Raw genomic sequence first — 14,558 nt, forward strand, 5'->3', positions numbered from 1 at the left:
ACACCTCAGTCTCAGATTCGGTTTTTAGCTTCCTTTTTCTTAATTAATAAATTTTGTCCTTCGACAACTTCATGCATTCATACAATACATTTTGGTTACTCCACAACCCCACCTCCCCCGACCCCCACCCTCATCCCCGGTTATTCACCTCCTGTTCCAGACGCCGCTTCCTCCTTACAAATCTCTCTCTCTCTCTCTCTCTCTCTCTCTCTCTCTCTCTCTCTCTCTCTCTCTCTCTCTCCCTTTTTTTTTTTCCAGATCTGGGCCTAGTGTGGAGTCTGCTTACAAATCTCTTTCCCATTTTCATAAATGTCTGGTTCTGGCGTGTTCCCCCATGCACTCACATGGAGATTTTAACTGGAGCCCTCTGTGTGACTTCGGGTTTGGAACTACCTGGAAGCACTCGGTCGGCTCACTAGCAGATACAGAGCTGGGTCCTACGGGGTCTCTGGTTTTAGTTTTAGGATTAAGTTTCCTAGTTAGCTCTAGTTGTCAGCTTGGCAAAGCCTCTGATGAGGAATCTCTAGATCTGACTGGCCTGTGGGTATCTTGATTAATTGATGTAGGAAGGTCAAGCCCACCATGCAGAATCTTCCTTAGGCATGCGGTCCTGGTATGAGTAAGGAAGCTGGTTAAGAGTACACACAGAGCCAGCACACAGCGTCTCCCATGGCTCCTAGCACGGATTCCTGTCTTAATGTCTCCTAATGACATAGTATGACATACAGAGATGCAAGGCAAATAAATCCTTTCCTTCCCAGGATGCTTTTGGCAAGAAGAGTGTTTTATCACAGCAACAGACATGACAATGAGCTCATGAGTGATAGCTTATGTATCCAATTATGAAAAATGAGCCAACTAGGTGACCTTGAACCCAGTACTTAAGAATCTGTGTTCTTCCCGACAGGGGCTTCTGGGTACCAAGTGAAATTCTTAGTTAGCATTCGGTGTCTTCAGATCTCTGTACATAGAAATATTTTTTTTAATCATTGAAGTGTTCTCCTTCCTACAGTTTGGTGTTTTGAATGAGAAATGTTTAAAATATTTGGTCCCCAATTAGTGGCACAGTTTGGGGGAGGTTGTGGAGTCTTGAGGAGGCACAGCCATGCTGGAGGAGGGTTTGAGGGTTTACAGTCTTGCTTTCTCTCCCGCCCTCCTGCCTATGAATAAAACAGGGGCAGCTTCATGCCCCTACCCCAACACCTCGCCTTCCCTGCCTTTGGACTCTCTTTCCCGAATCTTAGCCAACTCTCTCTTCTCTAAGTCGGTTTTAATCCTGGAACTGGAGTAACAGATGGGTGCTAGGAACTGAAGTAACCACAGCCAGTGCTCTCAACTGCTGTCCATCTCTGCAGCCCCTTTCTATGCTTGCTTTAAAAAATAATTAAAATATCAGCTACAGAGACATATTTGGAAGGGTAGGCAACCACGTGAAAAGGATTTTAAAAGGTTTATTCAATCCAAGAGTGTCAAGTATTTTTTTTTAAATAAAGTCTTAGGGCTTACCAAAGAAGAAAAAGCTGTGATTAGATAAGCCAAAACATTCAGTCCTTGCATAAAGTGACACATTGAATTCTGGCTGTCACATTTCACAAAGGGTAATGACAAACCAGAGAAACTGAAGGAGGGAATGCTTTACCCAGAAGGAAGCCAAATATGGTTAATGTTTCCCTAGGTTATTCAACAGATGCTTATTCAGTCATTAGCTGAGGAGCCCTGGGAACTGAAAGTAAAAAAAACAAAAAAAAACAAACAAACAAACAAACAAAAAAAAAACCAGGATTCCCTGAGTGGAAGGGAGAAGATTGAGAAGAAAGATGGTTCTTTAAACGTTAGAGCCAAAGGCTGGGGAGACAGCTTGGTGCTTAAGGTGCTTGCCATGCAAAATATATGTGAGGGTCAGAGTTCAGATCCCCACAAACCCGCTAAGCACTGGGTGGCTGTGCCAGCCTTCCAGTAATCCCAGCGTTGGAAGGCAAAGCCAGGGGCTGCTCGATGTGAACTGCTTAGCAAGCCTGGCCACGGTACCAGGCTGTAGGGTCAAATGAGAGGTCCTGCCTCAGTGAGAAAGGCAGAAGAGCAATGGCAGGTGATTCTTGGTACCAACCTTGGGCCTCCTTGTGCACATGCACAACACGCACCCACGCACCCACCCGAGCACACACTCACACACACTAAGTTACCACCCTGAGGGGAGCAAACTGGGAATGGTGGACAATTATAACAGTCTAGGGTGCTTCACAGACACAGAAAGTCTTTCCAATGACCAACTGCTTAAACTGAACATGATTTCTTTAGAAGCAGCGAGACCCATGAGAGAAGCTGAAAGTAAGACTCGGACCACGGGGGCCTCCTCCTCGGATGGTGAGTTGGCCTAAGCACCTTCCCACTTCTCAGGGCTACTGAAGTGATGCACAAGCTACTATTTGTACACACGAGCAGGGGTCCACTTCTGACGTGACGTAATAGGGCTTAGTAATGCTCAAAGATTTGGCAAAAATAAACAACACACAGAAATCACCCATTGCAGAGTAAAGGTGCCTGTGACACACCCTGCTGAAAACTAAAATCCACCTCCCAGAATGAATGAATGAATGAATGAATGAATGAATGTGTGGCTGTAAGTCAGGAGTGACAAGCACCCACCACTCTGCTCCCTTCTGCCTGACTGACTAGTTCTGCCAAGAAGCATCACAACGATACCCCAGCTAGAAGTGACAGCCAGATGTGCCCCCCCGGCACCACTCCTGATCTGCTAAGGGACATTAGATAATGTCTCATTTATGGGGCAGGGAGAGGGCCGCTGTCAGACAATAAAGGTTTAAACAGCTAACTGTTTTGAGTGTGTGATATCAATATGAAGCTTTTATTAGTGCTTCCTACCTTTTCTGTAATCTCACACACTTTTGTTTTGCTTTTTCCAAAGCAAGTTCTCACTCTGTGGCTGGCCTGTGACTTGCTAAACCAGACTGACCTGGAGCTTACAGAGCTCTGCCTGCCTCTGTCTCCTAAGTGCTGTGGGTATAGACATGTGCCACTTTGCCTGGCTTCAAACACTCTGTTAAGTCACAGATCCCTCTCTTAAGAAGCCTCTGTAGAGGAATTTTAACCCAGCAACATAGCTGCCCTTGCAAGGGATCAGATCTGAAGACTTAGGTCTGTGTGATCCGGCTGGAACACAGACACACCCTTAAGGTAAAATTAGTTTGTAGAAGCAAGCAGCCATGTTTGAAAGTGACATCTAATTGAGGAACAGACAAAGTGGTGGATCAGAGACAGATTTAAGTCAGAGAGAGATGGGATATATCAAGCTCTCATGGGAACAGCACAGCTATTTGAGAGCAGCGCAGGGAGAGAGTCAGTCAGTGCAGTGAGTGCATGGTGGAGGAGCAGGGCTTTGTTCCTGAGTTCATGCAGTAAAGTGCAGATCAGCAGAGGCAGTTGAAGCCAGAGAAGAAGGATCCAGAAGATTAGAACAAATTGTCAGAGTTATTTTGAGGCCAAGCAGAGAAAATCAGTGAGAAGCTGAGAGAAGTCAGAATGAATCAGTCAGCTTGGAGAGAAATTTGAGCTAGAACAGCTGAGTTGAACCAGACAGCGAGAGTTCAGAAAGAGCTAGAACAGGTGAGCTTATTCAGCAGTAAGACTCCAAGACAGCAATTGCATCTGGCAAATAAAAGTTACCTTTACAAGGCTCCACAATTTTTAAGAGGCAGATTCTCTCATATCTTGTCTCTAAAATACGATTCAATACTCTACCCTATTTGCTTCTGTGACCCAAAAGCCTTACTCTCTCCATTTCAAAAACTTCAGAGTAGTTCTGGGGAGAGAAAGGACTGGAGATGGACAGACTCAGTTTCTATACATGGCTCTTAGACCTCAGCTTGTGGGACAGACTTTTCCATTTAAATCACCGGTATCAGTTCACGGTGCTGAGAAAAGTCATGAAAATGGCCTCAGATAGAAAGCCAATGCACAGGGTTGGGGATTTAGCTCAGTGGTAGAGCGCTTGCCTAGCAAGCGCAAGGCCCTGGGTTCAGTCCCCAGCTCCGAAAAAGAGAGAGAGAGAGAGAGAGAGAGAGAGAAAGCCAATGCACTCTTTCACCATTGGGCCCTTTCCAGCAGTGACAGACAGGTACCTCGATCTGTGCGGTGTGGTTGGCATAGTACTTCAAGGCTTCATCCCCTTCCTCTGGATCGGATCCAGGCTTGAGCATCTGCTGTAGGAGTTTATTGTGGCGGGCCAACTGCCAGGAAGAAAATAAAGGGTTAATGTCTCTTTCCTCTTCTCTTGGGATGAGACTCTGACTGCCTGTGCATATGTCTTTCATAGTTCTAAGGCAACAGTAGTTAGCCGTACTCAGGGAAGGTAAGTCTACGTTTGCAAAGCATAAATAATGCCTAGGAACCAGTCTTCTCGTTTGTGGGTAATCCCTATCTGCGAAGAATGTGCCAAGGAGAAGAAATGCTGGTGTGGCATCGAGGAAGATGAAATTCCTTGAAATATCTTTAAACTACACATACATGTAAGTCAATGACCAACTACACATATCTATAAATCAATGACCAACTATGCATACATGTAAATCAATGATCAATTACACATACATGTAAATCAATGACCAACTACAATACATGTAAATAAATAACCAACTACACATAATGTAAATCATGACCAACTACACATACATGTAAATCAATGACCAGCGTGGCAGCAGAAGAGTGGGCAGTAGAAATAACACGGATGACACATAGACTCTGCATCCCAGAAGGCTTTCTCTTACCATGTATGATCCCAGCCCTACAATAGTACTTTTTAAGTTACCTACACTTCTGCACGTTATCAGGTTAAAACCGGCACTTGATGGGCATAGATTTCAATTTTATTTGTATGTGAAATTGAGCATTTAAAAAAACAATAATCTCATCATAAGTATTTTCTTTTTTATGTGTATGTGCACACAGGTTCATGTTATATGTACATATGCATGTGCCCGTGTGTGTGTGTGTGTGTGTGTGTGTAAGTCAAAGGTCAACGTCAGGTGTATTCCTATCACCCTCCATCTCAGTTTTGAAGATTGGGACTCTCAGTTTTGAAGATTGGGACTCTCAGTAAGTGCAGAGCTCACCAATGCAGCCAGGATGGCTGTGTCACATTGTCACATAAACTCCTGAAAGTGCCCTGCACAAGATCTCATCAACTCCTACTCTGAAGTCCTGGGGTGGACACTCTCACCGCTTCCGTTTTACAAATGAGGAAACTGCGGCACGGGGAGTGTGAACCGGTCTCTAATCACATAGCTGGAAACGGGCAAAGGCAGTCCGTACTGAACTCAAAACAGTAGCATGAGAGCAAGTATCTTGGTGGTGTTACAAGGCTGTAAATGTATTATTCTGTTACCCATAAAGTCTTAATATAAATGGGGCCATAAAGAATCCACACAAATTCGAGCAATAATCCAGACCTGCAAGACCAAGTCAACATCCTGCAAAGTGATAATCTGAACAATTAGATATTCATCCCACCGACTCCAGAACAAATCATTTGAGATGACTGCTTTAGAGTTGCTTTCCAGGGTCATTTATGGACCACGCAGAAAAAATGATGTCTTATTTTACTTATGTTTTATATTCAACTAAACGTGACTTATATCCTTTTTATTACCACCCAGAGTCATGAAGCTTGCTGTGACTTGTAGGTGTTCCTCAAAGTCTAAGTGAATTTAGAGAGGAAGCTGCTGTAATCGCTTGGGCATATTACCAACCGGCAAGAAGTGACTGGTTCTGGGGGTGAAACTGGCATGGGTCACATGACCAACATTCCCAGGTTCAGGAATGGGCGGCTCACCAGGCAAGGACACTTGCTGTGGTTCAACCCTGAGTTATCACACGGCTTGGCATTGGACGCTGAAGACTCTATTGGAAGCTGGAGGTTGGGCCTATGGGAGGAAGGTGGGCCATGGCGCATGTACCATTGAAGAGTATATTAAACTCCAGGCCTCTCGTTTCTTCCTCTGTTCTGCTCCCCAGATGACATGATGGACAGCTCCACTCCACCACAGTCTCCTCTGTCTCCCCATAAGACCACGATGCTGTAAATGCAACATAGCCATGGCCAAAAGGTTCTGAAACCGTGACTCAGAATGAACCTTTCCTCCTCGTAAGACATTTACCTCAGCTATTTCATCGCAGAGTTGAAAGTCTGCTTAGTGTAAGTCCAGACCGAGTGGGACAGGGGAAAGGCTAGGAATGCCCACTACTACAATCGAATACAGAAATACGTTAGGGAAGAAAACCAAACTTTGCTTCTAGAAACCCAGAGCTTTCGGTGTCACCACAGAGGAAACCAAGGAACGGGTCGTAGCATCAGTTTGTCAAAGCTCGGGCAGAGGTCAGGCCTAGAGCCACGACCAAGGAGCACGATGCAAAATTAAAAGTCATCAGAGGCCAGCGCCTTGGAAGAGGTCAGTGCCCTGGCACCAACAGGGCAGTCTGAACTACACTACACAGAAGTTCCAGGTCACCAAGCTGAGCGGAGAGGTCTGAACTCCCAACAGAGCTAACAGGTCAAGTTCCCACCAAGGCCAGTGCCAGTCATTAACAATGAAGCTCTCTTGGTTTCGATCCTTACCACAAAACAAGCCTGAAGTAACTGCTTGCCAACTAGTCAGTTGTTTTCCTGTTTCCTTCACCCCATTCTTTGAGCCAGACCACTTTCTTCCTTATCTCAGCTCCCCGGAACCCTCAATCCATTATTCTAGAGCCCCAGGCTCAGTTCCCAGTGCTCACAGGGCAGCTCTCACAGAGACCATCTGTGACTCCAGTCCTACAGCATAACCCTGCTGGACAATGCGGGCCCTTCATGGGCTGGGCAAGTAGACAGATGTGCGCCCATACACATGAAAATTTTAAAGTAAAAAATACAAATGTAACACTAAAAACATATGTATGTCTACTCATACATGCCTGGGTATAACATAAACCTTAATATACATATGCATCCACAGGGTTTTGGAGACCATTGCATATTTTTTAAATCAAAAGTTAGGGAATAATGACAAGTTCTGAACTCCATGAAAATGATACAAAAATGTTTGTTTCACACATATCTTATCACTGGGACTTTTATGTTCATTTAATTTGACCCGAGAAAGAATTGAACAAAAGGCCAGAATTTGTACCAGAATACTGTTCTATAATTACACCTTAGTACTTCTAATCTCTAGAGATTCAGTGTGTGTCCAACTATTATTAATCAGCAAAACCATGACACAGAAGTTGGCTTTCCCCAGATCAAAGAGTGAGCTGGAGCCTGAAGTCACGAGATTGGCTGAAGTCACATGACTGGCTGAAGTCACATGACTGGCTGAAGTCACATGACTGGCTGAAGTCACATGATTGCCTTTGTGACAATGCATCTACAACAGACATCATTCCCACCTGAAGCAACAGCAGCAGGAGACATAGTAAGTTTGAGGACAGCCCCTCTCTGTAAAACATAAAGGCTCTTTGTCTTCAGAACATGTCTTCTTCCTCTCATCCCATGATGCCATTATACACAAAACTGAGGTCTAACCGCTGTGGCTGCAGAGAGAAACAGGTCATCCACCATCTTCCTAAGCAAACTGCCAGCTGGGCACTGAAGGAACTAAAATGGCAGCTAACTTGTGGTTCCTGTGAGGTGAGGTGGAGCAGAAGTGCAGGGATTCACACTGCGCTTGGCAGTGGGCAAAGACTCACACAGGAAGCGTTGGGATGAGTTTCAAAGAGTGGCTATGTCCCCAGGAGGGAAGAAAAGAGGAGAAAGAGCTCAAGGCTGTGACTCTGTCCCCCAAGGACAAGAGCTGGGTGAGCCAAGTCCCAGTGAGTGAGCACAGAAAAATGCCATATTCAACGATCATGTGTGGAGCCCAGAGTCTTACTTCACATGAATTATTTATATACAATTATACAAACATATACAACTAAGTAGTAATGGGTCTTTCAAGAATATCACGCTTTCGTTGAACTGATAATTTCGGACTAAACATGGCATATCAAAAAATCCCATTCATATATTAACCCTGGTACATATGAGTATGAGCTCTAATCCATTAGCTAGCATCCTGAAATAAGAGGAAAACACGGGCTTAGACGGGTTCGTACAAGCACTGTCACATGACGGTAGGATAACGAGATATGGCATAGGTCTCAGCTGCCAAAAATGGCCAGGAAACACCAGAAATTGGGGAAAACTGGTCCCCCAGCCTTCATCTGGAGCTTAGCTCTAAGACCCCGCCCCCTGCCCCCATTAGGACGTCTGGGCATGAGAACCTAGAGACTGTTGAGTTTACTTTAGGGTAAGGGAGTCTGAGCAGTACAAGCACAGGCTGCAAAGAAATGTCTCTGCGCAAGACGAATGGGCTCTCTACCATCCTTCCATTTTGAGAAGGAGTCATGAATTAAGAGGAACTGACTGGAAATGTCGCCCAGAGCTCACCCACCTCTGCAGCCCTTCATGACGCTGCCAACAGAAGTGGCTCTCCTTCCAAAGTGCTGATGGCCAACTGCCACTTTGTTAGGGCAGGGCAGAGGCAGCTGAGAAGAAATTCCCACATAAGCTCTGTGCTCCTGGAAAGAAACACTCCGGTGCTGACAGAAGGGTGCATTCAGCCATGACAGACAGCACTTCCAGGAGAAGGGGCGTGCCCTCTCCACCTGCCTTCAGAACCCTAGTGGCAGGCTTCCAGAATATGCCTGAGATTGAACAAGCCACGGGGAATATGTGAGGAAGGAGTCTTCCCTCAAGAAGGAAACTGCAGTTTCCTGAAGGGGGGGTTGAGAACATCGGGGTGAGGGGACAGGAGAGAAGGGACCATCAGAAGAACAGACTCGGTGAAGCCCCACATCTCACCAACAGATCTGGGTGTTAGGAAAAAGAAGTCATCTTGCTTTCTTACAAAGTTCTTTTTTCTCCCCAACCATACTCATTCTCCAATCCAAAACTGCCATCTATGATGTCCAGAATACATTTGACATCGAAACTGGACCAGAAAGAGAAACACTATTTTCTTTTATATCCAAAATAGGCTCTTGAGAGCCCAAAGAAAGCAGGGTTGGTAAAAAGGTTGGCAGTGGCAGAGAAGAAGATGCAGGTGATATTTCTAAGAAATAGAGCCTGACAAACCAGGACGGAGCACCCAGAGACAGCTGTGAATGATACATAGGCCAACAGGCTGAAAGACCAGAGCCCCAAAGTAAAGAAACACACATGCACACACACACACACACACACACACACACACACACACACTAAGACACACACACTAGCACACTCAGACACACAAATACGCTCAGACACATACATACAAATGCACACACACACTCACTTAGACACACACATATGCACACACACACTCACACATGCACTCAGACACACACATAAACACATTCAAAGATACAAATGTACTCAGACACATACACACAAGTGCACACACACACAAATGCACTCAGACATACATATACAAACACACTTAAACACACACACAAATGCACTCAGACATACACACTGAAATGCACTTGGACATACACACACAAACAAATGCACTCAGACCCACATACACAAATGCACTGGAACACACACACACAAATACACTCAGACACACATATGTACACACATACAGACACAAATGCACACACATGCACATTCACACACACACTACTCATCTACAGTGAAAACAGGAACTGTTCCTCTGAGATTGGGTAGGCAAGAAGCTCGTGCTGAGGTAACCAAGGAGACTGCCCTGCATCTTGATGGCCCTCTCCAGAAGGTGAGAAGTCCCTTGTGGTCAAGTGCCTTTGAAGCTGCAGGCAGGCTGTTCTAGCTGTATCAGAAACTGAAACAGCAGGGTACTTTCCCAAATGCCACACATATACACTAACAAAGGGTGTGCATCCTCAAAGGACCACACTTCACCACACTGTCACCTACAGTGTGGTTTTACATCCTCGGGCCTTCTCGGGAGGTTTCTGGAAAGAAATACCTTAAAAGGAAGATCCGGGTCATCATGATTTGGAAGGGGTGAACAGCCCCCTTATCTCCATGAATGTGCTGCCCCTCATAAATATGCATAAAGCTTTATAAGATGTGCAGCACCGAGCCCAGGGAGCAGCCGTGCACCCTCCTCCACCGTTCTTCACAAGCCCTTCCACCACCACCCCCGCCACACCTCTTTCTGGAGTGCAAAGGCCTTTGTTTAGCTAAATAAACTGCTTAGATCGTCTATGTCTCTCGATCCGTTTGTTCTCTCGTGACACAAGAATCAAGGAAAGATTACTTGGTAACTGGTTCCCTAACCACAGCAAGATTATCCCCCAAATGCTGGCATCTACCCCATAGCTTCTTCCCACAATTAGTTTACCTACATTAGTCAGTTTCTCTCCTCCACTTAGACAGGCCCTGGTTCAGGCTGGCCTGGAACCCACCATACAACACACCCTGGCCTGGAACTTGAGGCACTCTCCCTGTCTCTTGCTGCCAGAGTGTTGGGACTACATGCATGGGCTGTCAGGACTGGTTGCTTTACAGTCTCTTTACCAAGAGTTTAAAAAACATTATTTGTCTTATGTATCTAATATATATATTTAATATAACTATATATAATATAATAATGTATCATATATACATAAATATACATGTATATATACATATATATATGTGTATATATATATATATGTATATATATGAACCATGGTTCTTAGGCTCTGTTCATTATTTCCATAGCAATGAAGGTTAAGACAAAGGGAATGTGCAAAAGTAACAAGGAGTTGAACAGAGTTAATTATTAAAAATGAAAGCTCTTGATTTTCAGATGATCTACACTCATACCGTAAGAGTCTGTAAATTACGGCAAAGTCAGTCTTAGGAAAAACCCTTTAATGGTAAGAGGAAATGGCTTTTGAAGCAAGACACACACACACACACACCTCACATATACTACCTACACATGCAACATATACATACTATCCACCTACCCACAACATACACATACATGCATCACACATTCACAAGCCCCAGATACATGTATTACAACATACACACACACCTGCACATATACTACCCACACATGCAACTCACATATTTACATATATTACCTACACACCCACACATACACTATCCACAACATACACATACATGCATCACACATTCACAAGCACTAGATACATGCATGTACTACAACACACACACACACACACACACACACAGAGAGAGAGAGAGAGAGAGAGAGAGAGAGAGAGAGAGAGAGAGAGAGAGAATAGCCCAGTAGATCAAAGTACTTAAAAATGTTGTTAGTAAGTTCTCCTACATCAGAGTTGTCCGTTGGGGAAAGGCTCTCCTCCAAGCTGTTCGTCCCTCCTGACAGACAGTACCTGCTGGAAGGCAGGAGTATTCTATAGAAGCTGGAAACACAGATCCCAGCCCCCTCCATGTGACTAAGAAACTCAGTGAGACTCCACCATGTAGCTTCAACCTAAATTACACTTGCCAGATTCTGTCCTGGCAGCAGATATTATCGGCAGAAACAATTTGGACTCTTCACCAAAAACCCACATTTTTAAAAACTAAAATTAACAAACGTTCCCTTTTTTTAAGTTCTTCTTTTAAAACACAGTAGGAAAATATAAACGCATCAAGATTCTTACTAACAAAGGAACTGAACACATTTTCAAAAGGGAATGGAAATTGGGATGAGATACACCAGACAAATTTCATGAAACACTGGACACTGAGCCCTTGTCCAAAGCTCTCATTCCTAAGCTCACGGTTCTCTTTGTATTAAAATGGATAAAATTATGTCACTGTCTTTGACATAATAATTATCTTATATAAAAGTTTCTAGATCACATGCAATACACAGTGGATATGGATTCAGTAATAAAGTTGGTTTCTATAATTTGAAAAGATGTTGACACTGGTGTGTGATGTCACCCTTATTTTACGTTGGTGTCTCCCTCATGCAGAATACGAGTTCTTGAACAGTGATGGTTTTATTTTACTTACAGTTATAACCCTCATAACCAAACATGTTCAGCAGACAACGGATGCTTAATGTTTGCTGGATGGACAGTTGGACGGTGTGGGACAGATGACTAGATAGCATAATTACTTTTTGTATCAGTGGCAATTCAACTTTAAAATGACCCACATGTTTAACTTCCCGAGAGGCTACCTCTTAGAAAACGATGAACTGGCATATTTAAGTAAACTTCAGAAAGTATTTTAATTGCTGTTTGCAGAATCAAACTATAATTCCTCACAATGATAAACAAACCAGGAAGGATATTGTATGCTTCTCTGGCCAAAAGCATTCTGCTTTCATCTCTGTTTCCAATAATCTCGGGGTGGGGATCAATAATCCCCATGTTTTCCTCAGGGCGGGGAATCGAGCGGTGGAAGGAGTGGAGGGAGTCTGACCTACCGCACGCAGCACCTCCTCTGCTTGGCTGGGAAACTAAGAACTGTTGCATGCAGAGTGACGACCAGGTGGGCAGGCTCGTCCATACTAACTATTTCTGGTCCTTCGGACCTTTCATGACAGCTCGTTCAAGTCCCTTGACCTTTCTAAGACCAACTGCCATGCGGTGACACAGACAAACAGCAGAGAATTCTGGAGGTCACAGCTCCTGTGCTCCTTAGGTGCCTGGGCAAACTCCCTTGCTCAGCGAAGAGGCAGACTACTCTCCAGCACTTACTTATCTACAGCAGACCTCCTCTTGGAAGAGTGAGTCAATTGCTCTTAGTCTTGACAAGGCCACTGCAAACTGTGTTAATTGAAGGCTTGAAATTACAGTGGTGAGTCCTACTGCAGTCTACAAAACCACTGCGGGCTCAGAAAGCAACGTGAAGCCCACAAATTAGATGTAAAATCAGGGGTGGGGTCTGAGCAGCTGAGAGAAGCTTGCTCTCCATGGATATCTCTCTAGCTTTCTATTTCTGAGCTACTGCAGATGAGATCTATCACGACGCTGCTGTCTCTCTGTTTAACTGGGTAACAGACCAGAAAGGTCAGCTTGTGTTCCATGGAGTGATTTGTAAACGAAGGGATTACTGCTCAGATGAACCCTGCATTTCAACCTCCACCCTGCGAAGGAGCAAGCAGGCAAGGTGAATCTCAGCTCTAAGACTCAAGTGACACCGCATGCTGGCGAGGATGTGGAGAAAGGAACACTCCTCCATTGCTGGTGGGATTGCCAACCGGTACAGCCACTCTGGAAATCAGTCTGATGGTTCCTCAGAAAATTAGAAATAGCTTTACCTGAAAACCCAGCTACACCACTCCTGGGCATATACCCAAAAGATGCTCCACCATACCACAAGGACACATGTTCCATTATGTTCACAGCAGCCTTATTTGTAATAGCTAAGGCTGGAAACAACCCAGATGTCCTTCAACAGAGGAATAGATACAGAAAATGAGGTTCACTTACACAATGGAATACTACTCAGCTATTAAAAATGAGGACATCATGAATTTTGCAGGCAAATGGATAGAACTAAAAATATCATCCTGAGTGAGGTAACCCAGACGCAAAAGGATGTGCATAGTATGAACTCACTGATAAGTAGATATTAGCCAAGAAGTAGAGAATACCCAGTATAAAACCCACAGACTGTTTAACAAGAAAGAGGGCCCAAGTGAGGATGCTTCAATCTCACTTAGAAGGGAAAATAAAATACTCACAGGAGGCAGAGGGAAGGAGAAATCTTCGTGGGAAAGGGGAGGGGGAGAGGAGTAGGGAACAGGTTCGGGTATGGGGGAGTGGGATCAAGAGAGACGCCCAGAGGACCAGGAGATTGAATGGAGATAAGCAGCCTGGGGGACTGGGAGGTGGAGGGGGCTCTAGAAATTTCCAGAAACCTGGGAAGTGAGAGACTCTCAGGACTCAAAGGGAGGGACCTTAGATGAAATGCCCAACAGTGGGGAGAGGGAACTCAAAGAGCCCATCTCCAGTAGAAAGACAGGGCCTCATGTGGAGGGAAGGGGTTGCCATCCCACATTCAAAACTTCTGACCCAGAATTGTTCCTGTCTAAAAGAACTGCAGGGACAAAAATGGAGAAGAGACTGAGGGAAAGGTGGTCCAGTGACCAGCCCAACTTGGGAGCCATCTCACTGGGGGACACCAAGGCCTGACACTATCACTGATGCTATGATGTGCTTACAGACAGGAGGCTGGCATGGCTGTCCTATGAGAGGCCCTACCAGCAGCTGACTGAGACAGACACAGATACTTAAACGCAACCATTGGACTGAAGTCAGGGACCCCTGTGGTTGAATTAGGGGGAGAGGTTGAAGAAGCTGAAGAGGAGAGTGACCAGCAGTCTCAACTAACCTGGACCCCTGGGAGCCCCCAGACACTGAGCCACTGACTAGGCAGCAAGTGCAGGCTGGTCTAAGACCTCCAGCACATAGACAGCAAAGGACGGCCTGGTCTGGCCTCAGTGAGAGAAGATGCCTAATCCTCAGGTCTTGAGGCCCCAGGGAAGGGGTACCCAAGGTGGGGAAAGAAAGGGGGATAC

The 14,558-nt window shown here is 45.0% G+C and overlaps 1 protein-coding gene across 2 annotated transcripts in view; it reads right to left on the bottom strand.

The window, feature by feature from the left end:
- Positions 1 to 14,558, bottom strand: part of Itpr2 (inositol 1,4,5-trisphosphate receptor, type 2) — a 377,779-nt gene that overhangs the window by 83,599 nt on the left and 279,622 nt on the right. For both annotated transcript variants that reach the window (XM_087659437.1, NM_031046.4), the window contains 1 exon segment: positions 4,140 to 4,247. In XM_087659437.1, the coding sequence (XP_087515563.1) occupies positions 4,140 to 4,247 (108 nt within the window).

The sequence above is a fragment of the Rattus norvegicus genome, chromosome 4, assembly GCF_021556685.1.
Source record: "Rattus norvegicus strain SHRSP/BbbUtx chromosome 4, alternate assembly SHRSP_T2T, whole genome shotgun sequence".
Taxonomy (NCBI): Eukaryota; Metazoa; Chordata; class Mammalia; order Rodentia; family Muridae; genus Rattus; species Rattus norvegicus.